Here is a 26,887-nt window from a genome sequence, read left to right on the forward strand (position 1 = left end):
TCCTCCTTATTTGCCTAGGCTATTTGCAAGGGTTTCTGGGATAGGCATCATGTTTCCCAGTAGTCCTTGCAAACCTGACTGAAACCTATGACATTGCTTGTGCACTGAGCATGTGCGAGATATGCAAAGCTGAAATCCAGGAAGTCATACAGTCTGGCTTCATGATGCCCACACTTAAGATGGCCACGGTCTATTTCTAGATTATAAACTATTTAAATGCTGTAACAACCTAACAAAACGGACCTTAGTTTACAGACTAACTTTACTAGAATACATTAAGCTTGTGTATTACAGGGGTATTTATATTTAAAAAGTGAAATTGTGGGTGGAACTCCCCTTTAAGAGAAGATACAGACAACATAACAACACCCATAAGAGGCTTTACCTATTTCCTTCACTATCTGAAACATAAAAAAATGCATTGCCTTTGTTTGGATATACTGTCAACATTTACGTGGTAGTCTATGAAAACCTGGTTCCCAGAGACCACTCTCAGGAGACATAACAATCAGAGAAAGTCCATTAAACTCTTTGGCCTTGTACACACGGGCCAGAATCTCGTCAAGAAAAAAACGTTTTTTTCTGACGAGATTCTTGGCAAGAATCTCTTGCCGCCTGAGTGTACACACAGACCTTTCAAAAGAACCGCGGTTCTTTTGAAAGGCAAGAACGCAGTGACATCTTCGTGTACGACGAGCACGCGCTCGTCACATTCGATGCCGTCACCGCCATCTTGCTTGACCCTACCTATGAAGTGGAAGCTACCGCGCATACGTCAAAGTCATTTCGAGCATGCGCGGGTTTCCACGGCGACAGGTAAGTATACACACTCTCGGGTTTCTCGTCGGGAAGCAGGCTGACAAACCCCAAGAGAAAATAGAGAGCATGATCTCTATTTTTCTCATCAAGATTCAGGCCAGATTTCTTTCCCGACGAGAAACCTGAAAGCCTTGTACACACGCTCGGTTTACTCGGCAAGAATGCTCTGCCAGCAGTTTTCTTGCTGGTTCTTGCCGAGAAAACCGAGCATGTATACAAGGCTTTTTGTCTGCAGTCTCAGGCAGCCAGCTACAACAGATTTTCTAACTTCTGTTACAGACTAAGCACTGTTTTTCCTAGGGATTGGCTTTGATAACATGCACTAGAGCCATACCTGCCATCACTTCAGGAGACTGAAAGAATTCATCAGGATGCAGGTATCCCCTTTGTGGAGCAAGGCACCAAATCACCCGAAGAAGACATAGAACTCCCCACAGCATCCAATCTTCCATTTCTGCAGCCACATACAATAAAGACATTGGTAAATACATGACTCTAAATGAAAACATATATTGTGCAATATAAGGGCAGGGTTTTACATACAAACCAACATCTTATAAAAATCATGAAAAGTAAACACTTCTCTAGACTAAGGGTTAAAGATTAACTCTCTGCATCCATGGAAGGCACAGAAAGAAATATATGTTATATATATATATATATATATATATATATATATATATATACTGTGTATATATATATATATATATATATATATATATATTAATTACATATGTAGCACTACCCCCGGAGGAGCTGCTGGTTGTTTGGGTGGCACACTTACCTCATGGCTCCCCCGAATTCCTAGGGGTGACTGATGCGTATTGCATTTGGTAGAAGTAAAGGAATGTCCGCAACAGGTGTTCTTTGCTGTGCTCTTTATTACCCAGCCGAGTAAAAACAATAAACTTGTGGTGAGGAAAGTAAAGTTGAAGAAGAAAGGAGAATAGCAAATTCAGCCGTGATTATAGGGAAACAGGCCTGCTCCCAAGCGTAACACTTCTCTGCGCCACTCCTGCCTGAGTGGGATTAGCGTACACGGACAGGCCTCTCTAACTGACCTGGCAGCCGGAGTATCACTCGAACATTTGTAGGATAAAGTCCCTGCCACAGACCCTCCTTGGTGAACTTGAACTTGAGGAAAAGTCTCTGCCACAGACCCTCTTTGGTGAACGTCAGGGAGACACCTCTGCCACAGGCCCTCTAAATTGTAGTTACGGAGGAAATCCTCCTTAGCTGAATTACGCCTGGATCTCCTTCAACTTGTCGTCCAGGTACCGACTGACAGGTGATCAATCCTTCAGTGTCCGGCTACCTTGATCCCCGGTGGTTTGTCGAGGCCCTATTGGATCGCCAGCCTCTCAATGGCGCTCCGCAGACCGACTCCCCACCGAACAGCAATACAGCTTGGGATCCTCAAAGGTGGAAACCCAGTCGCTCTCTGGGTCACCGTCGCTGTTCAGATGCTCCAGGCCACCATGGCCCCGGAACCAGGAACACCACGTGGCACGCACGCCCCGGCCAGGTAGGCCATAACGCCGGGGCGCCGTGATGTGGTCACCCTAAAGGTGGGTGCCACACTCAAAGAAGAAGACCCAGAACTAATGGCGTCTGCCCCATAAATACCCCTCCCCAGCATGCACAGCGAGGTCAAACCCTCCTGATTGGCTTCTGGGAAAGAGCACCCAAACCTTGACTCCACTGCTGCCACCTACAGCACCGGGTTGGAAGAACACCCCAGCACAACAGAATAAGCCCACAGCACAGCCAAGCTGAGACAGAGACCCTGTTTAACACATAACAATTTGGATCAGAGTTTAACCACTTGACAACCGGGCCTATTTTGGCACTTCTCTCCTTCATGTAAAAATCAATTTTTTTTTGCTAGAAAATTAATCAGAACCCTTAAACATTATATATATATTTTTTTTAGCAGACAGCCTAAGGAATAAAATGGCGGTCATTGCAACTTTTTTTCTCGCACGGTATTTGCGCAATAATTTTTCAAACACCTTTTTTTGGGAAAAAAATGGTTTCATGAATTAAAAAATAACAAAACAGTAAAGTTAGTCCAATTTTTTTATATAATGTGAAAGATGATGTTACGCCGAGTAAATAGATACCTAACATGTCACGCTTTAAAATTGCGCACACTCATGGAATGGTGCCAAACTTCAGTACTTAAAAATCTCCATAGGCGACGCTTTAAATTTTTTTACAGGTTACTATTTTCGAGTTACAGAGGAGGTCTAGTGCTAGAATTGTTGCACACGCTCTAACGCATACGACGATACCTCACATGTGTGGTTTGAACGGCGTTTACATATGTGGGCGGGACTTGCATGCGTGTTCGCTTCTGCGCGCAAGCTACCGGGGATAGGGACGTATAAAAAAAATTTATTTTTATTTTTATTTTACTTAATTTTTTTTTTTTTACACTTTTTTTTTGTTTTGATCACTTTTATTACTATTACAAGGAATGTAAACATCCCTTGTAATAGGAATCAGTGTGACAGGTCCTCTTTATGGAGAGATGTGGGGTCAAGGCATCTCTCCTCCAGGCTTACAAGCATGAAATCGGTGAAAAAACATTCACCGATCTCACACCCACAGCCGCGAATGCGGCTTTGTTTACTTCTGGGTACCGGGCGTGACGTCATAACGTGACAGTCATAGATATAACTGGTGACCCAGTCATAGATATAACTGGGAGAGCCCGGAGAAGCACCGGATGGCGGCGGGAGGGGGATGTCCCCTCCCGCTGCCAATAAGAACGATCAAGCGGCGGAGCTGCAGGCATCATTCAGATATCACCGCACAAAGTCAAGGACGTAATTTGACATTCAGCTGTTGTAAAGTGGTTAACTACACTCTGATCTCCCTCTAAATTTAACTAGCACCGGTACTGTAAAGTAACCAGGCGCTACACATATATTTCTTTCAGTGCTTTCCATGGATGCAGAGTTAATGCTGTGTGAGAGAGAAGAGGGAGTCCAAGGGACACACCGCTGTATCCCGCGCTGTTCTGAGGTCTGTAAAGTGTATTAATGTACTAGAGTTTAATGTCTGCACTGATGGGAGGGGGTGGCCTGCACTGAGGGTGGTCTGCACTGATGGAGGGGGTAGTCTGCACTGAGGGGAGTCTGCACTGATAGAGGGGGTCTTTATTTGATTGAGGGGGGTCTGTATTGAGGGAGGGGGATCTATACTGCGGGAGGGGGGTCTGTACTGAGGGAGGAGGATCTATACTGCAGGAGGGGGTCTGTACTTAGTGGGGGGTCTATACTGAGAGAGGGGGGTCTGTACTGAGGGAGGGGGGTCTGTAATTAGTGAGGAGGGGTATATACTGAGAGAGGGGGGTCTGTACTTAATGGAGGGGGTCTGTACTGAGGGAGGGGGTCTGTACTGAGGGGGGAATATAGTTGGTGGAGGGGGGGTGACACCATTTTTTTCCGCACCAGATGACATCAACCCTGGTGATGCCACTGTACAGTATCTCACAAAAGCGATTACACCCCTCACATTTTTGTAAATATTTTTATATACAATGTAAAAAAGTGATTGTACAGCTTGTATAACAGTGTAAATTTGCTGTCCCCTCAAAATAACTCCACACACAGCCATTAATGTCTAAACCACTGGCAACAAAAGTGAGTGCACCCCTAAGTGAAAATGTCCAAATTGGGCCCAAAGTCACATGGGCTGCTCAGGGAGTAAATGCTTGACATAGGAACACACTGAAAAACAAGCATGCCTACTCGGGAGGGACAGAGAATGGCAAGATCAACTAGTTATTTTGTTTTTTTTACAGAATACATAAGACAAATCCTATAGTAGGTAAGTGAGCATGATCAGCATGCAATACATTGTTTTTACTGATGTGAGTTTAATGTCACTTTAAAACCACAGTTTAGACTGCCATGTACTCACTACAAATGTTTCTACCACTGAGATCAATTCCTCAAAATCACAGTGTGTATATAGAACCCTACCCTTTTGTTTAGGATAAGGGGTATTCAATTTGTTTTAAGTAATCGATGGACTGCTGAGTAAGACCACATCGGCTGAAATGCATTAGCATCTCTGTCATACTTTGACCTCAGGATGGGAATGAGATATATATAGATATATATAAGATCAGAGACTGAATGCTGACTCTCTTTGTGCTTGGATGAGGCAAACAGGAGCCTGAGCGACCACCAATATCCCCTGTTGATGATGTGGAATAATGGGTGTGGGAGGTAGAGCTCTTCTGTGTGCAGAGTACCTATTGTGCAGCACTTTCCAAGAATATTTCAATAAGAGACCTTGGAGCCTTGAGGACAACTAAGATGCCAGCAACTATAACAATTTAAATGACCACTATATAAAACAATACAATTTTCTGTTCTTGTAACCGTTTGTGGTTCATAGTATTCAATATATAAATGGGAGATTCTGGCTATCCTGAACTCCATACGAGAAGGAAGTTTAACAGCAAACACAAAAAAATGCACCATAGGTCTGGAAGAGGCACAGTACTTTGGCTACACCATTGGGCAGGGTCTGGTAAAACCCCTAACACACAAGGGGCCAGATCCTCAAAAGAGATACGCAGGCGGATCTGCTGTTCCGCCTGCGTATCCCTGTTTCTATCTTTGGAACTGATTCCAAGTGATAGACAGAAGATCCGGCAGGTGTAATAGTTTTACACTGCCGGATCTTAAGATGCAGTACCGCGACCGCCGCTGGGGGCATTCATCGTCCAAATTACGCGTCGGGTATGCTAATGAGGAGTTACGTCGATCCTCAAAGCTTTTTCGCGTTCGCTACGTCGCCGCTACGTTAGTTTCCCGTCGCTTAGTTACACTTTTGTAAAGCAGCCCTACTTTTACACAGCAGGCGTACTGCTGTGTAATGTATGGCCGTCCTTCCCGCGTCAAATTTTTAAATTTTACGTCGATTGCGTAAGCCGTACGGGAATACGGAAATACTCTATGCGCCGCGACAATCAAAAAATTACGTCACGTCGCGCAAAGCACGTCGGGAAATTTGCGTCACAAGCATGTGCAGTACGTCCGGCGCGGGAGCGCGCCTAATTTAAATGGGACTCGCCCCATTAGATTAGGAACGCCTTGCGCCAGACGGATTTGAGTTACACCGCCGCAAATTTCCAGGTAAGTGTGTTGTGGATCGATACCTAACTTAGGAAATTTGCGGCAGTGTAACTTAAATCTGTTAAGTTACGTTGCGCTGCGGGGCTGTGGATCTGGCCCAAGGTGTGAAAGCAATTAGGGATCGACTCCCTCTGGTAATGAAAAAGGCATGACTAGTGTAGTCCAGAAGTACCCTTAATACTTTTACCGTTATGACCCTTATACTCCACCCCTTACTTAAACCCCAATACTTAACCTATAAAAGTAGAGACCACACCTTAGTTTATGGAGTAAAATGGCCACAACAGCCTATTTATTTAAACATTGTAAGGTAAAACTCCAACTCAAAATAATCAAACATATCAAGCATATATATAACAACATTAACACAAACTGTTGGTCTTTTGTGGCAGCCCCCCCACTCCACCATGTATATATAACCAATGCACTGCGGGCCAAAATTAACACCTTAGGCCTCCAGCCGTGTAGTCCGCTCGGAGACAACCCCCGCCCGCAGTGCAACCATTACGGTATTCCAACCAACCTTCAGCTGAAATACACCGAAGGGGCACATACTACTGATGAGCCCCCCACCCCCATTTTATCACATTTCTTACTGCCACCGTAAAAGTCCAACAGAAAATACCGCCAATCCTGGCTGTCATGATGACCATCCGCCTGTGCACCTGTAAAAGAAGAACACACAAACAACAAACAGGTAATGCATAAGGGAGGGAGGGTGGGAAAAACTGCCTCCTCCAAGTCTCACTACAGAACTTCTGTCCCCCTCTGTCCCCGCCTCCCCCTTAAATATGGCCACTCCCCTACAGCTCTTTCTGCTCCTCCACACCGCCCCTCTTTCCCTTTAACCCTTTCCGTGCACCCTAGACACACAGTCATGCCCGGCCCTGCACTATTTGCCTCTGTCTTTTATGTTCCCGGGCCTCACTAGTTAGATTCTATCAAGGCATTCCAGGTTACTATAGTTGGGTTATCACAAACTTTACCACCTTAAGCCCTGTACACACGATCAGTCCATCCGATAAGAACGGACTGATGGTCTGATGCGCCTACACACCATCAGTTAAAAAAATGATCAAGTCCAACGCGGTGACGTAAAACACAACGACGTGCTGAGAAAAATGAAGTTCAATGCTTCCAAGCATGCGTCGACTTGCGCGGGTTTTTAACCAATGCTTTTGCATACTAACCGTCGGTTTTGACCTATCAGTCAGGCGTCCATCGGTTCAATTTTAAAGCAAGTTCTATTTTTTTGGACCGAAGGATAACTGACCGATGGGGCGCACACACGATCGGTTTGGACCTAAGAAACGGTCCTTCAGTCCGTTTTCATCGGTTTTGACTGACCGTGTGTACGAGGCTTTAGAGTGACTTAATCAAAGGGAAAAATTATATGTTGAGGGTCCTGTTGCAATAAAGCAGTGCAGATGCTCCCAGTGTAGGTCTGCGGGCTGTTTTGTCATAGCTGGAGAAGAGCATTCGGTCGCGTATTTGATTTGAAAGCTGATGTTAGCCAATAGAAACTATAGCATTGTAGAGAATGAGTGCCTGCCTATTAAATGGGCTCTGAAGGTATATCTATCATGTTATCTGCTGGGATGTTGCTTGACTTATAACAGACCATGCTTCTCTACAATGCATGGTCTGGGCCAAAAAAACAAATGAGCCCCCCACTGATTTGATTCTCCAAGATTTCGCATTCAAGGTTGAATGTTGGGTGGGCTCTTGTGAAAAAAAAAAATCAAGCTTGAGAAAGGTGCGCGCTGTGATCCCCCAGAACTCACAGTGCTAGCACTGAAACGCGTTGCATTCTGGGTCCTGTGACGTCATCCCCCCTCTCTGCACGCCGTTGTGTCCCAGCGTGCGCTTCAGCTCTCTATCTAGCTGCCGCACAGTTTACCTGGAAACTTCCTGTTTGGGAAAACAAGCACCTGCATTCATCTCTGCAACACACAGCAGCTGCAAGTGGACTTCACCAACACGGCTAAGAGACTGACTGTCCTATGGACCCCATCTTTATGCCTAAATACAGTAACTTCTATGTGAGTAACTTGATGCTGTTTATACATTAAAAGTTTACAGTCTTTTCTAAGTGGCGCCTGTTGTTGTTTTCTTTCTGTTACATGTTTGGAGTTTGGCTTCAGCTCCCTTCACAAGGCTGCCCAGATCCTACAGACTGTCATCTCACTTCAGAGCCTGGTGCTCAAAGGATTTTTTACTTGACATGTGTTATATCTTCTAACTGCAGCGTGCGCCATTACTGTGTATATTTTACGTTGTAAACATCGGGCTATCCTTTTACTTCGCTCTTTGTCCTTTATTTTTTATGTGTTTTTTTCCGTTTAATGTATTATATTATCTATTATTATGCCCCTCTTTTTAGCTGTTTTAATTACTAATAGTCAATGTGCTAATTTAACCTCCATATGCATTATTTCATTTGGTATAAAACCCAAGTGTATATATGTTTTCATCACAGTGTCTTTTGCGGACATGGTTCATGCCCGCACTGACATAGTATTTTTTGCATACACTGTTTGTATGGGGTATTTTTTGTGATCCCCATTTGGCAGTATTACATGGCTTCAGCCTTCGGTGCGGTTAGCCTGAGACCAGGGTTGTAATACCTGGGTGTCTTTACCAGGGCCTTACCTTGTGCTGTCCTTGTGGGTAGTGTAAATGTTTTAATCTTTTAAATGCTCAATTTTTTATTTCTGGTTCTTTTTCCCTCACTATAGAGGGTTAACTGACCAGTTGCTGTGGGCTTGCTTTGAGGCATTGTCTGTTTACAGCGCTGCACAGCACGATACGCCCCCACCCGGTCGAATCCGACGGGTGATTGGCGATCTGAAGTGAGGCTTGGTTTCCTCTGCTCCCGTCCTGCGCACGCGCGTGCACTCCAGCACAACAGCCAATCCAAAAAGCGAGGCTTGGTCTTTGAGATGACATGGCGGGCTCTGATTCGTCCCGCCATCGAGGCTCGATGCCAGCTTAATGGCTAACCCCATAGTGAGGCTTGGTCCTCGAGACGATTTGCCGGGCTCTGATTCGTCCCGACATGGAGGCCTGGTTTCACTATAGTGATGCCGTGCGTGCGCGCATGCGCGCATGACGCCAGTAACGCTGAGAGCTTGTTTTTTTCTTTTTTTTTTGCTATAAGTTTAGGGGGTGATGCAGTGGCCGCCCTTGCCCTTTGATAAAGTGAATTATCACGAAACTAGTCAGGGCGGACCGAGCGGCACACTGGCATCACCCCTTAGGCTGCTTGACTCCTACCAAAACGGGTTTACCTGCATGCGACCGGCCGGTGCTGCAGGTTTAAGGCTGTTTAATTTTCTGCAAATTGTGAGTTTTTAACCGTTATGAATTTGTATTCAATACATTTTAAAAAAGTTTTTACACTATCGAGGCATCCTTGTCTCTTTCCATACATGTGATCACCACTTTTGGAGCCACTGATAAGGAGACGATCCATGCCAGGCTGTTCACTTTCCATTTGAGCCCAGCGGTTTGCTATATACTACAGGCGTTCTGTGGTCTCCTGTAACTAAGGGACCCATTTGTTCTCATAAGCAGATTTGTATGCTTTTTGGTGGAGGGCACTATTGGAATATCACCTATCAACACATGTCACAATGTTTTGTCTAAGTTTACAATAATAAGGATCCTTTCATTCGGATCAATGAGGATTTGAATTTCCCCCTTTCCTTTTCTTTGAGGACTTCAGAATCTTTGGACACTTTTTCTTTGTTTTTTGCTTTTGATATTTTTATGTCAGCCCTCTCCGCCAGGAGAATCATGGGCCTTCGCCACTTATGAGGACACATATATTAACTTATATTCACAGTTTGTGTATTAGTGTTTTCTTCCTTTTTATATATATATATATATATAGTATCACTATATGTATTTCGTTTATTAAGTTAGTAGCGTGTTTTTTTCTTTTTTCCACATCATTACAGCAGATTGGAGCTACGCATGACCCCTTCATCGGGCATGTGACCCCTTCATAGTGACATGCCTGATGCAGTAGTCCTGGGTGGCTTTGTAGCTCTACAATCTGCTGTAACTATGGTATCACTGATTAAAGCTTTGGACCCATTCTGTAGATCCTTGGTGTGCTGGTGACATTCTCTTGCTGACTTGACACAGTTCCAGTTTTTGGTCACTTCAGCACCCACTTATATGCACATCCATTTCTACAGGAATGTGTGCATTGGGAATAGTGAGTTGGAACTTTCATTTTTGAAGATGACCTCTACAGTAAACACAGACATACAGTATAGAAATAAACGCTCTGTATTACCAGCAAGATGCGTATTACTATTTTCAGTAATAACTGATTCAGGCTCTCCAAAGGTCAGCTGTAAAAACACATTATCATTTCAGACAGTACTGCAGGCTGCATTGATTTGCTACCACAATTATATTAGTCTCTCCATTTTCAGTAAAAGATCAGTTTTTCCTTTCAACACATCACAATGTCTCCTACTTGGGTTCAGGGAGAGAACTGGTCTGTTGAGAACACAGTGTCACAGTAAAAGAATGTTGATAAAAACGTAATAGTACATTACTCTTATATCCGAATCCAGTGATTTCCCAGCATTTGTTGAACAAACAATTACAATAAATAATCTTGGCAGACACAAAGATCAAGCCTAAACTCGATGCACTCAGTTCCTATTTTGAGACTGCAGAAATAAAACCTATTCATATTTTATTAAAAATGTATTCATATCTGTTTTGTGCAGTCTTGTAGCAAGTAACATCATGACAGCTTCTCATTCTTCTTCCAAGAGCGGCGGGGGGGACGGGCATTCTTCCAGACTGAGTAACACTCATGTAATGATGTATGATTTCCACTCAGTCCTGGGGTACTGTGGGCCCAGCATATGTAATGACATGCCCCCAGGAATGAGCAGAATGACATTACTAACATTCTGCCCAAAGAGGACTGCCAATGGTGGACCCAGGAGGAAGCTAGGGACAGCACTGGAGTATGGTGAGGGTATGTAAACCCTAAAAACTTTTATCATTTCTCCCTTTTGGTATGTTAAATATAATGTACTATTGAAAGCGTTTGGTAAGTTGAAAAATACCTATTGATCATGTCAGATTTCAGAGCTGCTATATCCAAATTTTCTATATTATCTTAAAGGAGTCTTATTAGCCCCCCTAGTTCTTATCATGGGCTATAGAATAATCAGTTCTAAGGTTGTGGAGATGAGGACAGTGGTAGAGATACAAGCCCGGATTCACAAAGCACTTACGTCGATGTATCTCAAGATACGCCACGTAAGTACAAATGTGCGCCGTCGTATCTGTGCGCCAGACCCACAAACTAAAATACGCCTAAAAATAGGCTTCATCCCGTCGACGTAACTTGCCTACACCGGCGTAGAGTGGGCGCATATTTACGCTGGACGCATGTGGTGCTCCCATTGATTTTGTATTCAAATATGCAAATGAGGGAGATACGGCATTTCACGAACGTACATGCGCCCGACGCAGGCTACGCGATGTGCACGTAAGTTGTACCCCATAATGGAGGTGTAACTCAGCAACAGACGTGCCCACAGGTCAGCTGGAGAGCAGCTGCAGCAGCACCGTTACGGACGAGCTGAGAAACCACACTTGCAGGACAACATGCCAGGGTCAGCCATGGTCATAGCACTACTGCGTCCACAGGCACAGAGGAGGGCACAGGAGAGGATATACCGAACGCGCATGAACGTCTTTGGCATGGCGGAATTGGAGGTGAATCGCATCTTCAGATTCAGCCCTGATGCCATCCTGGAATTAGCCACAGCCCTGCATGATGAAATCACCAGCCAGACAGAACGAAAATGAAAATTAGATTTAGTCACACAAAAATAAAAAATCCTCACACGCATGTCCCTCCACATCATCAAACCCACCCATGAGCATCTGCGGCAGAAGGCAATGCAGGATTTCTACAGCATTGCGGATTTCCACGCACCGTGGGGGCCATTGATTGCACACATGTGGCACTACGGCCCCCCCGTGCCACAGAGCACATATACCGCAATTGTAAGCAGTGGCATTCCATCAACGTACAAGTGATAGCCGATGCCCATTGCCTCATATGGCACGTCCGTTCCAAACACCCAGGGGTCAGCCACGACAGCTACATATACCGTCAAAGCAACATCCCAACAGAATTCGAACAGAACGTGTACAGGGACAGCTGGCTGCTTGGTGAGTGACATGGGTGTCAGGCATGACTGTCCGACCCCATGATGCAGACATCACGAGGGGCACATGCACGACTAACATCCTCCTGTCTTTACTCTTCCAGGTCACTTGGCATATGCACTTGGGGCCCATCTCCTGACTCCATACCGGAATCCCCAAACCAGAGGAGAGAGAAGATACAATGCTGCACACATACGCACCCGTGCAGTGGTGGAGCACACATTCGGCATCCTGAAGTCCCGTTTCCGATGCCTGGATAAGTCCGGGGGGACCCTGTTGTATTCCCCAAACTTTGTGTGCCAGATCATCAGAGCATGTTGCGTGCTGCACAACTACGCCATGAGAAAGGGCCTGGAGATTGACATATGTGATGACCTAACCCCCGAACCAGACAGTCCCCCCCAGCCCGAGGCTACCCGTCTGCTGAGGGAACAGCAGTCCGGAGTTGCCTCGTGGAACGCATCTTTGCACGTTAAACACACACACATTCATCATGGCACACGGACAATGCACACATGCACACCACTGTGGTCCCTAGCTCACACACACCACATCCACCTCACATTGGTTTAGCCCAAGTCCACCGCGCGGGACTTGGGAGCAGCAACGCCACGCCAAGGTCCCAATGATGTTGCTGTCCATTCATACCACATTCACACGGTCGTGGGGATAACCTCTCCCTGACGATCCAAGGTGACACGCCTTGCTGGCAGGAATGTCACACACACATTCACACACCAGTCACACTGTAGCCTGCACTCCTGACCGTGTGCAGTGACTAAAAAAAAGAAAATAGGGATCATGCCATTGTCCGACATGGCATGCCCTTACAGGAGGACGGCACATCCATCTGTGCACGTCTCTCAAAACAAAAATAAAGCTCATAGTCTGAGCGGCATACATCCAGAGGAGAGTGATTTGCCCTCTCGTGGGCCAGGCCTCGTGCCCAGGGTTCGGCTCCTCAATAGTCGTGGCGACGACTGGGGTGGGGCATCAGGAGGAGGTGCATCCCCTGGGCTGTCGCTCCTGGCAGATGTTACCTGCATGCCCTCCAATGCTACGGCAATGCGTGTTAGCACGCTGTTGGCCTCAGCCTGCATCCGCAGCTGCCTGTCGTTAGTCTGCCGCTGGAGGCACCTGTTCTGGCGACCCTCCGCCTGGATAGCGGCAGTGTTGGCCTGTACGACCACTCCCAGGCTCTTCACCTCCGCCACGATGCCTACTGCTGTGGCCTGTAGCTCCCCAATCGCCATGGTATTACGATCCAGGCTGGCCTGCACATCCGAGCCCTGGTCCCCAGATGGTGAGGGACCCCCTGCTACCATGTGGTGACGCATGGCCTCAAGGATCTCGGATTGGTCACCCAGGCATGTGACCATGGCAGCGCAGTTTGCGCTCACCTCCTGCAGGCAGTCCGAGATGGAGCTGGTATGCTCAGCCTGCTGGGTGAGGCACTGCTACATAGCGGCTGCGGTGCCCTGCACAGCCACTGTGCACTCAACCTGGGTCTTTGCTGAGGCGGCCAGGCTGTCAGCCACACGGTGCAGGTCACAGGCTAGATCTCCCATGTGGCGTGTCTGCCGTGCCTGCTCCCTCTCCAGCCCTTCTTGGAGGGATACAGCTACACCCCTGGTCTTCCTCAAAGCCTTCCTGGGGGATGGAGAGGCTTGTGTCTGTCTGGACGGGGTGGCCCTTGAGGGCGTTCCCCTGGATGGGGTAGCCCTGGATGGGGTAGCCCTGGATGGGGTAGCCCGGGAGGGGGTTCCCCTGATGGGTGTGGAGGTCTCTGAGGGTCCGGGTAAGATGGAAGCCTCCTCAAGATAGAGGCATTCCTCAAGATGGAGATCCACTGGCTCCTCCTCAACTACCTCTAGAGCAGAGGTGTGGGCACTCCCCTCCACCGATATTATGTGGCTTCCCAGGGGGTCAGGCTGAGGCTGATGTTCCGGGGATGGCGTGGATCGGACACAGGCAGCAGATGGCTCAGCTCCCTCCAGCACATCTGTGGATGACACAAAGCATTCGCATGTTGGTGGACCCACACACTTGTCACATGTTCCCTTGCACCCCCTCACATGCTACACACCGGATGGGGGATAAAACACACTTACCTGTCCTCAAGTCCTGTTCACTGGAGTCAAAGCCCTCCAGGCCCTCCATCTGCTCCTGCTCCAGGCACATGGCAATGACCTCCTTCCCAGCTGTCAACTTCAGAGAAGATGCTGGCCAGCTTATCCCGGACACGCCGACGCATATCATTAATCTTCTTGGCGATGTCCTTACAGGTCCTGGATTCATGCCCAAGGGCATTGATCTCCAAGGTGACCTTCTGGAGGATCTCCTATCCCTGTCCACCTCAGTATCAGACATGGCTCAGACCGCAAAAGTACTCTGCTCCAGGGGGAAGACAAGCAAGCTGGTGTACTTTTGCGCTGGACGGGCGTATGGCTGGGCGTATTTATGCGCTCGGCGTAAGCCGGTGGGCCGGCGTATCTAAGGAAGTTGCGCCGGCGTGGTTGTGAGCATGCGCATAGGGGTGCGGTGCATGCGTTCGTGTCACGGTGCATGCGCCGTTCTTGATACGCCAGGCATAAAACACTTCTCCATGCTCGGACCATCATTTGCATGGGGTCACACCCACTTCCACCTATGCCAGCCTGCGCCTTCGAAATCTACGCCACGCCGACGCAGCATTGGGAGCAATAGCTTGCTGAATGCAGTGCTTGCCTCTCTGCGCTGCGTTGGCGTAGCGTACAGGAGATACACTACGGCGGCATAAATGTGCGCCGCTGTCTGTGAATCCGGGCCTTAGTAGTTTAGCAAAAGACAACTGGGAAAGTCCAACATTCAGTCCTTAACAGTGCTGTGTGTTGAACCTCACAGCAAAACATGAGGAGCTGTGGGGTTCTGGCACATCAATACAAATTGTTCTGTAATTTTTTTAAAGGATTAAAACATATGTATGTATTGTAGAGATATAATGCATGTTTTTTTGCCTTAAAGTGGAGGTTCACCCGATTTTACAACTTAGCCTTAAACACACGGGCTGACTGGATGTTACAACAGTTCGCTGTCCAAAATCATTAAAAATGCTTCCATACCTTATTTCTGACATCTTCACCAGGCACTTCCTGGTTTCAATCCCGCGGGAGTGGGCGTGTCACTTCGGCTGCGATCGCTGCAATGATTCCTGGGAGCACAGCGTGACGCTGCCCAGGAGATCATTCTCTATAACCCATTACACGTAGTCTCGCGTGATTTCTGCATGTCACATAACTCTTCCAGCCGGTCATGTGACGAGGGCGGATATAATTCCGCCATTTCAAGTCACTGTATCCCAGAAGCAAATCCAGGAGGGCTTCAGAGTGCCCACAATTAAGATGGAAACGTCCATCTATCATTTTTATAAAATATCCTTTCCTGGACAATGACGATCCTGGCGGCTAGAAGAATGACGAGGGTAGCAGATTGAGTAAGGTAAGAGCGCAAGAACGATCAAAAAAAAAAAGACATTCCCGCAGAACCCCCGCTTTAACAAACATCACAAAGCTTAAAGTGGATGAGAACCCTCACATATTTGCTGCAATGTAAAGTAGTGAGTGTACAGCTTGAATAACAGTGTAAATTTGCTGTCCCCTCAAAATAACTCAACACACAGCCATGAATGTCTAAACCGCTGGCAACAAAAATGAGTACACCCCCAAGTGAAAATGTCCAAAGTGTCAATATTTTGCGTGGCCACCATTATTTTCCAGCACTGCCTTACCCTCTTGGGCACGGAGTTCACCAGAGCTTCACAGGTTGCCACTGGAGTCCTCTTCCACTCCTCCATGACAACATCACAGAGCTGGGGGATGTTAGAGACCTTGCGCTCCTCCACCTTCCGTTTGAGGATTCCCCACAGATGCTCAATGGGGTTTAGGTCTGGAAACATGCTTTGCTAATCCATCAACTTTACCCACAGCTCAGCCCTGGGGCCCACTCTGAAGGAAGGGGATCATGCTCTGCTTCAGTATATCACAGTACATGTTGGCAATTATGGTTCCCTCAATGAACTGTAGCTCCCCAGTGCTGGCAGCACTCATGCAGCCCCAGACCATGATACTCCCACCACCATGCTTGACTGTAGGCAAGACACACTTGTCTTTGTACTCCTCACCTGGTTGCCGCCCCACACGCTTGACACCATCTGAACCAAATAAGTTTATCTTGGTCAGACCACAGGACATGGTTCCAGTAATCCATGTCCTTAGTCTGCTTGTCTTCAGCAAACTGTTTGCAGGCTTTCTTGTGCATCATCTTTAAAAGAGGCTTCCTTTTGGGACGACAGCCATGCAGACCAATTTGAAGCAGTGTGCAGCGTATGGTCTGAGCACTGACAGGCTGACCCCCCCCCCCCCACCCCTTCAACCTCTGCGGCAATGCTCATACTTCTATTTCACAAAGACAACCTCTGAATATGATGCTGAGCACGCAACTTCTTTGGTACACCATGGTGAGGCCTGTTCTGAGTGGAACCTGTCCTGTTAAACCACTGTATGGTCTTGGCCACCATGCTGCAGCTCAGTTTCTGGGTCTTGGCAATCTTCTTATAGCCTAGGCCATCTTTATATAGAGCAAAAAATATTTTTTCAGATCTTCAGAGAGTTCTTTGCCATGAGGTGCCATGTTGAATTTCCAGTGACCAGTAAGAGAGTGAGAGCAATAACACCAAATTTAACACACCTGCTCCCCATTCACACCTGATACCTTGCAACACTAAAGAGTGACATGACACAGGGGAGGGAAAATGGCTAATTGGGCCCTATTTGGACATTTTCACTTAGGGGTGTACTCACTTTTATTGCCAGCGGTTTAGACATTAATGGCTGTGTGTTGAGTTATTTTGAGGGGACAGCAAATGTACACTGTTATACAAGCTGTACACTCACTACTTTACATTGTAGCAAAGTGTCATTTCTTCAGGGTTGTCACATGAAAAGATATAATAAAATGTTTTTAAAAATGTGAGAATTGTACTTTTGTGAGATACTGTATGCGTAGGGTTTACATCCACTTTAAGTTTAGTGAACTATTAAAAAAAAACAGTACCAGGGATGGTACTTACAAAGAATGTGACTGCCATGTATGTTGAAAGCTTTAAAGCGGAGCTTCACCCAAAATGGGAAGTTCCGTTTGTTTGCCTCCTCCCCTGCTCCTCTTTAACATTTGGTACTTTTTTTGAGGGGGGAGCAGGTACCTGGTTTTAACAAGTACCCACTTCCACGTGGATTGCTTAGGCGATGACCGGAAGGTCACCCCCTTTGCCCACATCCTTCTGGGACACATCCCAGGTCCCAGAAGACTGTGAGACCATTCACCAGGCGCGTGGCTCGTGCATGAGCAGTAGGAATCTGTTTGTGAAACCGCAAGGCTTCACAGCCAGTTTCCCTTAGTTAAGATGCCGGCACCTGGACTTGAAGTCCATTGAAGAATCAGCTGGATCCCTGGACAGGTAAGTGTCTCTTTATTAAAAGTTGGCAGCTACAGTATTTGAAGCTGCTGACTTTTAATTTTTTTTGGGGGAGACTGTAGCTTCTCTTTAATCCTCTGCCCCAGATACCCATGCAGTATTTTTCCTAGCTTTGCAATGGTTAATACAAGCAACTGGACCAGTCGCATGCACTTGTCAAAAGTGCCAACTATGCCCACCCTCTCCACCCCCCGGCTGTTTAGAAGCTGTTTAATCACTTCCATCCAAAACGCTCTATGAAAAGAGGAGGCATTTATCCTCATTTCCTATTGATAGAGCACTAGTCATGGAAAATATTTCACTAAAATCTGACTCTGATCATTTACCACAGGACAGCCACATGGCAGTTGAATAAACTCTCAGACTTGGCTAAGAGATCGTTGCTCCTGAGGACACCACATTTTTATGACGAGACATGTTGGGCATTAACTTTCAGTGACATCACATCCAGTTCCTGTTGGTAAGCTTCAGCAGCCATCGTGGAGAAGGCAGGACTTGTGTACAAGACTATTGATACCGTTTATTGTGTAAGTGCAACTTTTATACTTTTTATGGATTAATAAATAGTACTTTCACTATGTGAAGCCCTCTTTTTTTCCCTAATTCATGCCACTTGTTGAGAAAATGGTCAGATCATATACTAGCAGTGTGAAGGTTGTGAAAACTATTTAAAGAGGAGGAAAGCTGCAAAGAAGCATGAGTGAATGTATAAAGTGCTATTGACTAGCTTGGTAAAACAAGGGCTCAATATGATCCGGTGAGTGTGGTGTGTTAATTCGATCTTTAGGATTTATCCTCTGCTTGGTTTGAGAGTTCCTTGAGACTGTTTGTTTCTGCCATCCCTCTTGTGCTAGAGTCAGTTTTGTCCAAAGGGGACATTATGTCTGGTGTCATGAAAAGCTGAGTCTACTATTTGCGCACATTATTGCTGCTGCTACATTTCTTACAGTAGACTCAGTTTTACCTAAAGGGAATTCATAACTAAAGTGTTCATGAATAGCTCGCTTCAACATTTGCTGCAAGCAAGGACCCTTGCTCACCCTTCTTAGAAGAAGCTTAGTGCCCCCCCAAGCTCACTACTAAAAGTTACTGGAGTATCCCACAGTTACCCCGAATCTATACAAGTTCAAGTTCTGCAATAAAGCATCATAAAAGCAGACCCCTAGATTGTTCATTGAGCCAAAGGAGTGACTGTGACTGTGTGCCTGGCTGCGGGGCAATTACTGGGAAAATAATTTCCTGGGCATCTATTCAGCGGCCCCAGCAGGGGTGAACGCTACATAAAGTAGAGTAGAGTTACTATTTCAATATATAATGAAAGGAGGTGAGACACTATCCACAAGATATAGATTATTAGGAACCTGTAGGAGCCCTTACCTTAAAGAGGATAAATAGTTTTAATGAGAGAGATAAGTGCATCAGTACTTTGACTGATGTGCATTCCTTTCTTGGAAGGCACCCATGATGTGTATTACCGGCAACTGTGTACATTATTAACTTTAGAGTGGAATATGAATTATTAGTTAAAGAGATATAGATGGAGTTTTTTTTGTTGTTTGGTTTTAAGTATGCTAAGTGCTGTGCTGGACTGAATAATGAAATATTAGGTTTACAATGCATCAGAACCTTCTGACAGAATAGCACACTCAGATTTTTAATCTATTCTCCCCATTTGGAAAATGGGAAATATTAAAATGATAAATTGGGCTTGAGAAATAGAAAGGGTTCATTGTAAACCATAAGTGAGGAATTTACACATTGCTTTTGGCTTGCTTGTACACACAGCTTTATGAGTGTTTGATTTAACCCTCACTTTACAGTGCTTGACTAGATACCCTGCTTGGACTTTTCTACCTTTGTGGTGTTGGAGCCTACAATTAAAATGGATTCACTTGAGAGATACAGTATAGCATTTGACTTACACAACATAGTTAATATTTTGGTCATGCATAATATTTTTATTGTGACACAATTTGAGGCAATACTCATGAGAACCACCTTTACAGCTGCAAAGCTTTTGGGTAAGCCAGTTCTGGATCTCGCTTTATTTTCAACTATTGCCACAGATTCATAGTTGGATTAAGGTCTGGATCATTTGAGGGTTCTTGGTTTTTGGATAATTTCAATGTTCTTGGTTTCAAACCACTCCAGTATGGGTTTAGCTGAGTGTTGAGTTGAGCGTTAAGGGAAAAGTATGGCCAAAGCTCTTTTGGTCATACTTCTCCTATGGATCATAGGCGTGCACTTAGTTTTGCACTCCCCTGTGACCCATATGCAGCTGGGAGCAGGCTAAATCCCATTTTCAACTGAGGTCACAGAGCCAGTCCAGGCTCTGCAGGGATCCCAATTTTTTTTTTGGGGAATCTGCCCAGATAATAAAAATATAAAGTGATTCAGCGCTGGAAAAATAAAAATGAATCTAAATTGCAAGCCAGCACTGCAGATATAATCCAAAAAAATATCTCAAAGTGAATAGGTAAATAATTAGTGCAGCGCAAGTGAATAAATCTAAACATACAAATTATAACACAATAATTCAAACTATTTAAATAGAGTCCATAAAGTGCAAAGTGATAAAGGTGCTCCGAAAAACACAATAGTGATAAATGGTGCAGAAATCTTCATCAGATCTGTGACCCATAGGACAGGATTATCCTCCACCAAGGCTAATGGGTGGCCTCTCACCTCAACACTTCGACCTGTGGCTAGGTCAAAGGGCAAAAAGCAAATCCTCCAAAGAATAGTAATCAGCTCAAATGGGCTCAACTCCAAAGCATCCACCAGATGGAACCAGCGAGTAATATGCAAGGCAACACTAATTTCATCTAATTCAAGACCAAACTCAAAGCAGAGCTCATCAAACTCTTCATCAGTATAGGAGCGGCCCAGGGCCTTGTACAGCATATCTCTCTTCACATTGACAGTCGGCATAGTCTGCCCAGATGCCTGACCAGCAGCAGGCTCAGCCTCCCATCAGAGTGCTGAGAGCCTGAAAAAGCCACTCCCGCCCCTCTACAGTCCGGCGCGCCAGTGAGTGCTGGAGGGGCAGAGCAGAGAGCCGGCGACTGACAGTCAATGGTTCTCTACTCACTGAAGACAGAGAACCGAGTGATCAGCTGTCTTTGGTGGGTGAGATCAGATCAATGCTACATCCATCTAGGTGAGTATGTTAGTTTTTTTTTTTTTATTCCCATACTTCTGTTTTAAATGGATGATTGTCCTACTGGAAAGTGAACCTCCACCCCTCTCTTCTAGAATGAAACAAATTTTCTTCTAGAATTGGCCATGCAAGGCAAAGCAAGAGATTCACTTTAATGGTAGCCCCACAAGCTTATTATACTCATGTTCCTTTTGCCCCCTCGAACTGAGCACTAACTGAGCATCTAATACCACTTTAAGACTGAGCACTTCAAAACTCCAGTGCCAAGAGATCTACAGCTATAGTCTATGACCTGTGATTTTGCATCTGTTCCTGATCTCTGTAACCAACCTAGCTTATTCCCTGACCCTTCTGTAGTTATTCCCTATATGCAGATCTCCCCCTTTTTTGATGCCAGCTTGTTATCCAACTATGATCTCTGGTACCTCGCTATCCAAAAGTTCCTGGCCTGGCTCATCCTTGACTCCATCTCTGCCTGTTGTATTGGTACCATCTTGCCCGACTGTTGCTGATCCTGGCTTGTTCCTGTAGGGCCAAATTCCCAAAAACGTAGCCTAATTTAATTTTCAGCAGTTAAGTTACACAGGCGTTATTTACGCCGGGCTTTGTGGATTGCGACGGGACAATAAAGTTGCGACGGGTGAAAAAAAAAATACGCGCCGGGAAAAAAAATTCAAATTTAAAAAAAAAACGCGGCGATCGAAAAAAAGGTCTGGTTTTACATGGTGTACTAACTTTCCACATTGTAAAACCAGCCCTAATTTTGCGCAAGCAAATCGGAACTTACGCAGAAACCACAATGCTTAAAAGCTTTGTGGATCTGCTTAAGTCCTCATTTGCATACGCAAAGCGGCATTTCAATGAGAAATGCCCCCAGCGGCGGATGTGGTACTGCATCCTAAGATCTGACAGTTAGGCACAGAGATACGCAGGCTGAACAGCAGTTCCGCCTGCGTATCTCTTTTGAAGATTTGGCCCGTACTTTTCTTGCCACCTCCTGTCATCACTGGCTACGTCACGTGATAACTGAACTTATACATTCCAGTGACATCAGTGGCATCATCAACCAGCAAAACTCATGCCTTTATTCCTGCACTCTCCCTCCCATTAACCAGGGGTGCTTGGAATGTAAGAGAGGCTGCTCTTGTCATTTCAGGCTCTCGGTCAAGGTATGTGTCACGCCAGAATGGTCATTTGAGAAGCAGAGGCATAAGTCACATGCTCCCTTATGCCCAAAAAGAGCAGATATTTGTCAAAAGGCACATTTTTAAGCATCTCAATTGTTTTTTTAACTGATATGAATGTAGCCCCTTGCCTTCAAGGGGCCTGTACACACAAGCACATAAATATCAGTAAACTAGCGATGGGTTTAGATTGATAACATGCATTCTGGTTAGTATTTTCTGCAAGTACACATGAGTACACACCTCTATCTTAAATAGGGGATCATATGAATTTTTACGCACGTATATAAGTACTGTATATGCATGTAAATGTGCACACTTTTGCAATTATAATAACCTTTGCTGTGACTTTTTTGATTTTCTTCTAACCCATTTAAACCAATAAATGTTTATTGAAGGGAAGGTAATCTATAAAATGTATTTTTTTTTATCATGTGTTCAATTCAAGTTGCTCAGGAATGTGACAAGTTTACTAAACCCACAATGGTAAAATCAGTCTGTATATGCAGTAAAGCATGCTTATAAATACTCACGGTGGAAGCTAAGGGGTTAATCTTGCATATTGTGTAAAAAAAGCTGTTTGATCATGTCTTCTTTGATTCTCTCTTTCTTCCACAGTCCCCAAACCATCTCATACTCAGTTTGATGTGTATCACTAGAGAGTTTTTTTTTCTTCTGAGGAGGGTGCATGTAATCAGCACAGGGCCCATCAGCACTGTCCTGACAGAGGGTCAGAGGTCATGCAGCCTTTATAGGACAATCAGGGGAGAATGAAAACTCCTCCTACAAGCTTTAAAGTGGTTGTAAACCCTTTACAGACACATTTGCCTACAGGTAAGCCTATAATAAGGCTTACCTGTAGGTACTGTGAATTTCTCCTAAACTTGCACAGTTTAGAAGATATTCACTGTATCCGCAGATACCGGCACACTGAAGAAAAGGCTTGAACGTGCCTTTTCTTCAGCTGATGTGCCGTTACCGGCGGCTCCCACACGCATGATGTCATCACGGCTTCAGCCAATCACAGCTCCGGAGCCCGTGAACCCAAAAGAAACACTCCGGAGACATGTCGCTCATCACAGCTGTGTAAGGGGACTTCTGCACCACCATCGTTCTAAGGTAAGTATTTCATAATGAGCTCATTATGCCTTTGTCTTGCAGGTTGTTTTTTTGTTTCTTTCTTTTTCTTTTGTCTAGGATTTGCAACCATTTTAAGCAGTACTCGTCTGTACACTGATAAAAGTCATAAGACTGCTACCGGTATATACTGCTGATGATAAAAGGTATTTAGCAGTTTATATTTACTAAAATAATTACATTTCCATGTTCTGTGAGAGACCAGATATAGTAAATGCAGGGTCCTGGGTTTAGTAACATTTTAAGCTGGGTTCACACTGCAGCACGGAGTGGCTCAAAGCAGGGGTCTGGTGCGTCCCTGTTCACTGTTTCAGGTCCGATTTCAGTCTGAATTTTTGCCTGAATTTGCACCTGCAATGGACCAGAAGAAGCACAGGACACTTATGCAAATCGCACTGGAGCCGCTCCAGATATATTTGAATCCAGCCTCAAGCTGGACTCCAGTAACAATAAAAGTGGGGATGCACCCATACAGCAAGGATTAACTGCTTTTTTTATGACCAGGGGGTTCAGAAAAGCAGTTTTGCTTATTCGATCCTCCACTCCTGCAGGCTCCTATATGCAGATAGTAGTGTCTCTGCAGACCCTATACTCTGACGGTCTAGGGTCCTCTGACATCATCAAAGCCGATGCAGGATCCATATTCCTGCATTAGATGTTAGGATGCCAAGGCAGAGCTGGCACAATTGGGGGGGGTCATCTGCCAGAGGAGCAGAGGACCAGGTAAGTAAAATGCTTTTACTCCCTAGACCTAGTCATAAACAAGCCGTTAACCCTTGTAGTGTGGGCACAGCTCCACTGCAAGGGAGGAGTTTTAGCTTTACTGATATTGGCCTTTAAATACACATTCTTTTAAGGCATTTTAAAGGATCCATGAGATGCAGGAGTCAAGCATCCTTTCTCTTTCACTATCTTCCATGCCTTCCAATAAAATAAGCCATAAGAGACATGTTTCTGTATAATTATTCAGTACAGTCATTTGGGGCTTATACTATTCCTTGCATGTTCTTCCTCAATATTAACAAGTTGATACATTTTTTGGGGTGTAAATATAACCTTTATGTTGTTTTCTTAATTTAAAATGAAGCAGAATGATGACGTAATAATTGTCACATATTTTACAATGGATGTCTGTATACATATAATCAATAAATAGTGCATGATGATGATCAGCTTCTCTTTCAAACACATTAAATGTGTAGGTTATTACCTACCTCTTGCAATATGTTAATACTCAGACTATGCTGGCACAGTATGCCAGTGGGTACTTCTGTCAGTTCGATGTCTGTTTCCATAGACAGGTTTGCAGTGTTGTGCCCATTGCAAATCACTGGTCCTTAGAATACTCCAATATTCCAATACTCCAATATTAACAATTTGATACATTTGTTTGGGCTGTAAATATAACCTTTATGTTTTCTTAATTTAAAATTAAGCAGAATGATGACATAATAATTGTCACATATTTTAAAATGGATGCATCCAGTTACACTCGATTTTAGAGAGACAATTTGTAAGATATGAACATATTATGATAATTTTACAGGATTTATATATCGCCAACAGTTTGCGCAGCGTTTACAACACGGGGGCAGACAGTACAGTTACATTACAATTCAATACAGGAGGAATCGCATAACAAGCAATGCTCGTTTGTCTGATTGTATGCATGTATTCCCTTCTGATTCCTTCTGTATTGATTTGTATTGTAATTGTACCGTCTGCCCTCATGTTAAGCGCTGTGCAAACTGTTGGTGCTATATAAATCCTGTATAATAATAATGTAGTCCTTTAGTTGTATCTGACTATAGTATTTTCTATGGACCAGCTTTTTGGATGCCATGTCTAATTCACCAATTGAGACCTTTTTCTTTAATAGACTTTTCTTGGTGAATTTTTACAGGGTGGATCACAAGGTCTTTCCTCACCCACCCCAACTGTTTGGGATTGGAACAGCTTGCAGAATTTAATAACATCCAATTTGTATGCACATACTAGAGCCAGTTTACACAGAAAACAATTAATCTACCAGCGTGTCTTTGGCGTGTGGGAGGAAACCTGAGTACCCGGAGGAACGTTACAAAACACAGAGAGGGGAATTTACCAAGGCTGGAGTAGATGTGCATGGCAACCAATCAGCTTCTAGCTTTAATTTTTAAAGCATAACTGAATTGATCGGGGTGAAGTTAGAACCTGATTGGTTAATAAGCATGTTAAGTTGCTCCAGATTCTGCCTGCTCCAGTTTCAGTAAATCCCCCCACCCAATGGAAAACATCATGCAAACTCTATGTAGGCTGTTATGCTGCCTTAATCCAATTACAGCAAATGATGACAGTATTTTTCTCACTGGTTATTGTATTAACAAGCATCATTTTATAAGGTTGTGCTTTGTACATAGAGATGACACTAAAGATGTGGTATTTTTGTGTCTTATCTCCATTATACTCAAAAGACATGCTGGTAGGTTAATCGGCTCCTGTCTAAAAAATAAAAATAAAAATTGTCCCTAGTATGTGTATGTATGAATGTGAGTTTGGGACCTTAGAGTGTAAGCTCATTGAGGGTAGGGACTGATGTGAATGTACAATGTGTATGTAAAAGCGCTGCGTAGATTGACGCGCTATATAAGTACCTTAAAAAAAAAAAAATTCTAGTCATCCAAGAAAAAGAACTACAGCATTTTTTTTCCGATGATCAGCTGAAAATCCCCTGTTTTAATAACAAAGGGGCTTCTCTTTCAGTGAACAATGCAAACACTCCATGTACTACAGAGCCAACGCACAGGATGTCAGTAATCAATCCGATTATATTCTGGAGCCTGTGTGCATTCTTTTCAACCACTAGATGTCGCTGTACAACCCATTGTCACTATGATGACAGTTTTTTAACCTCATCTTTTCTGCAGGCTTGTTGAAACAATTGTATTTTCATCGATCAATACTAAATGTTCTACTACAAACACTCATTACTTGTCAGTAACTATAACAATACAGTGTCTGTAAACATATAATCAATAAATAGTGCATGATGATGATCAGCTTCTATTTCAAACACATTAAATGTGTAGGTTATTACCTACCTCTTGCAATATGTTAATACTCAGACTATGCTGGCACAGTATGCCAGTGGGTACTTCTGTCAGTTCGATGTCTGTTTCCATAGACAGGTTTGCAGTGTTGTGCCCATTGCAAATCACTGGTCCTTAGAATATTCCAGTATGTGCCAAGGTTGGGGGATGTCATACATATGCATGCAGAATATTTATGCTATGGAGAAAATTTGTTTTGTGTGCCACTGAGGACCAACCAACCTAGATCCCCAGACAATCAGCTTCCACACAGGCTGAAATCTTCTTAACACCATCACTGTCTACATCAGCAGCAGCAGCAGCAGCAGCAAAGCCAATCCAACAAAGCGCTCAGCACACACATTGTCCATTAACCACTTCTGTACTGGCACCTTGCTTGGACATTCCTGCACTGAGCCAGTCATGTATTGCTAGGAGTCATGTCATTCTGGCAGTCAGTCTCTGTAGTGGCCATTCTATGTGAAGAGCATTGCTAGCGGTGACAGTGTCTTCTGAAATATGGAAGCAGTTAGCTGGAACAAAGAGAGAGGGGGAGAGGGGGAGAGGGAGAGATGCTACTCAGCTGCAGCATTCATAAAAAGCAACACGAGCAATACTGAGAGTTTTCCTTTTAC

At 44.7% G+C, this 26,887-nt stretch overlaps 1 protein-coding gene across 1 annotated transcript in view; it reads right to left on the reverse strand.

Annotated features, from left to right (window-relative positions):
• The window catches only part of PIGZ (phosphatidylinositol glycan anchor biosynthesis class Z), a 44,466-nt gene extending 19,781 nt beyond the window's left edge, over window positions 1-24,685 (reverse strand). Inside the window, exons 1-2 of the mRNA XM_040349471.1 lie at window positions 24,399-24,685; window positions 1,154-1,273 (exon numbers count right to left, since the gene is read on the reverse strand). Coding sequence (XP_040205405.1) covers window positions 1,154-1,271 — 118 coding nt within the window. The 5' untranslated portion in view covers window positions 1,272-1,273; window positions 24,399-24,685. The remainder of the gene's footprint in view (window positions 1-1,153; window positions 1,274-24,398) is intronic.
• Between the last annotated feature and the right edge of the window lie 2,202 nt (window positions 24,686-26,887).

Source organism: Rana temporaria, chromosome 4 (genome assembly GCF_905171775.1).
Source record: "Rana temporaria chromosome 4, aRanTem1.1, whole genome shotgun sequence".
Classification (NCBI taxonomy): Eukaryota; Metazoa; Chordata; class Amphibia; order Anura; family Ranidae; genus Rana; species Rana temporaria.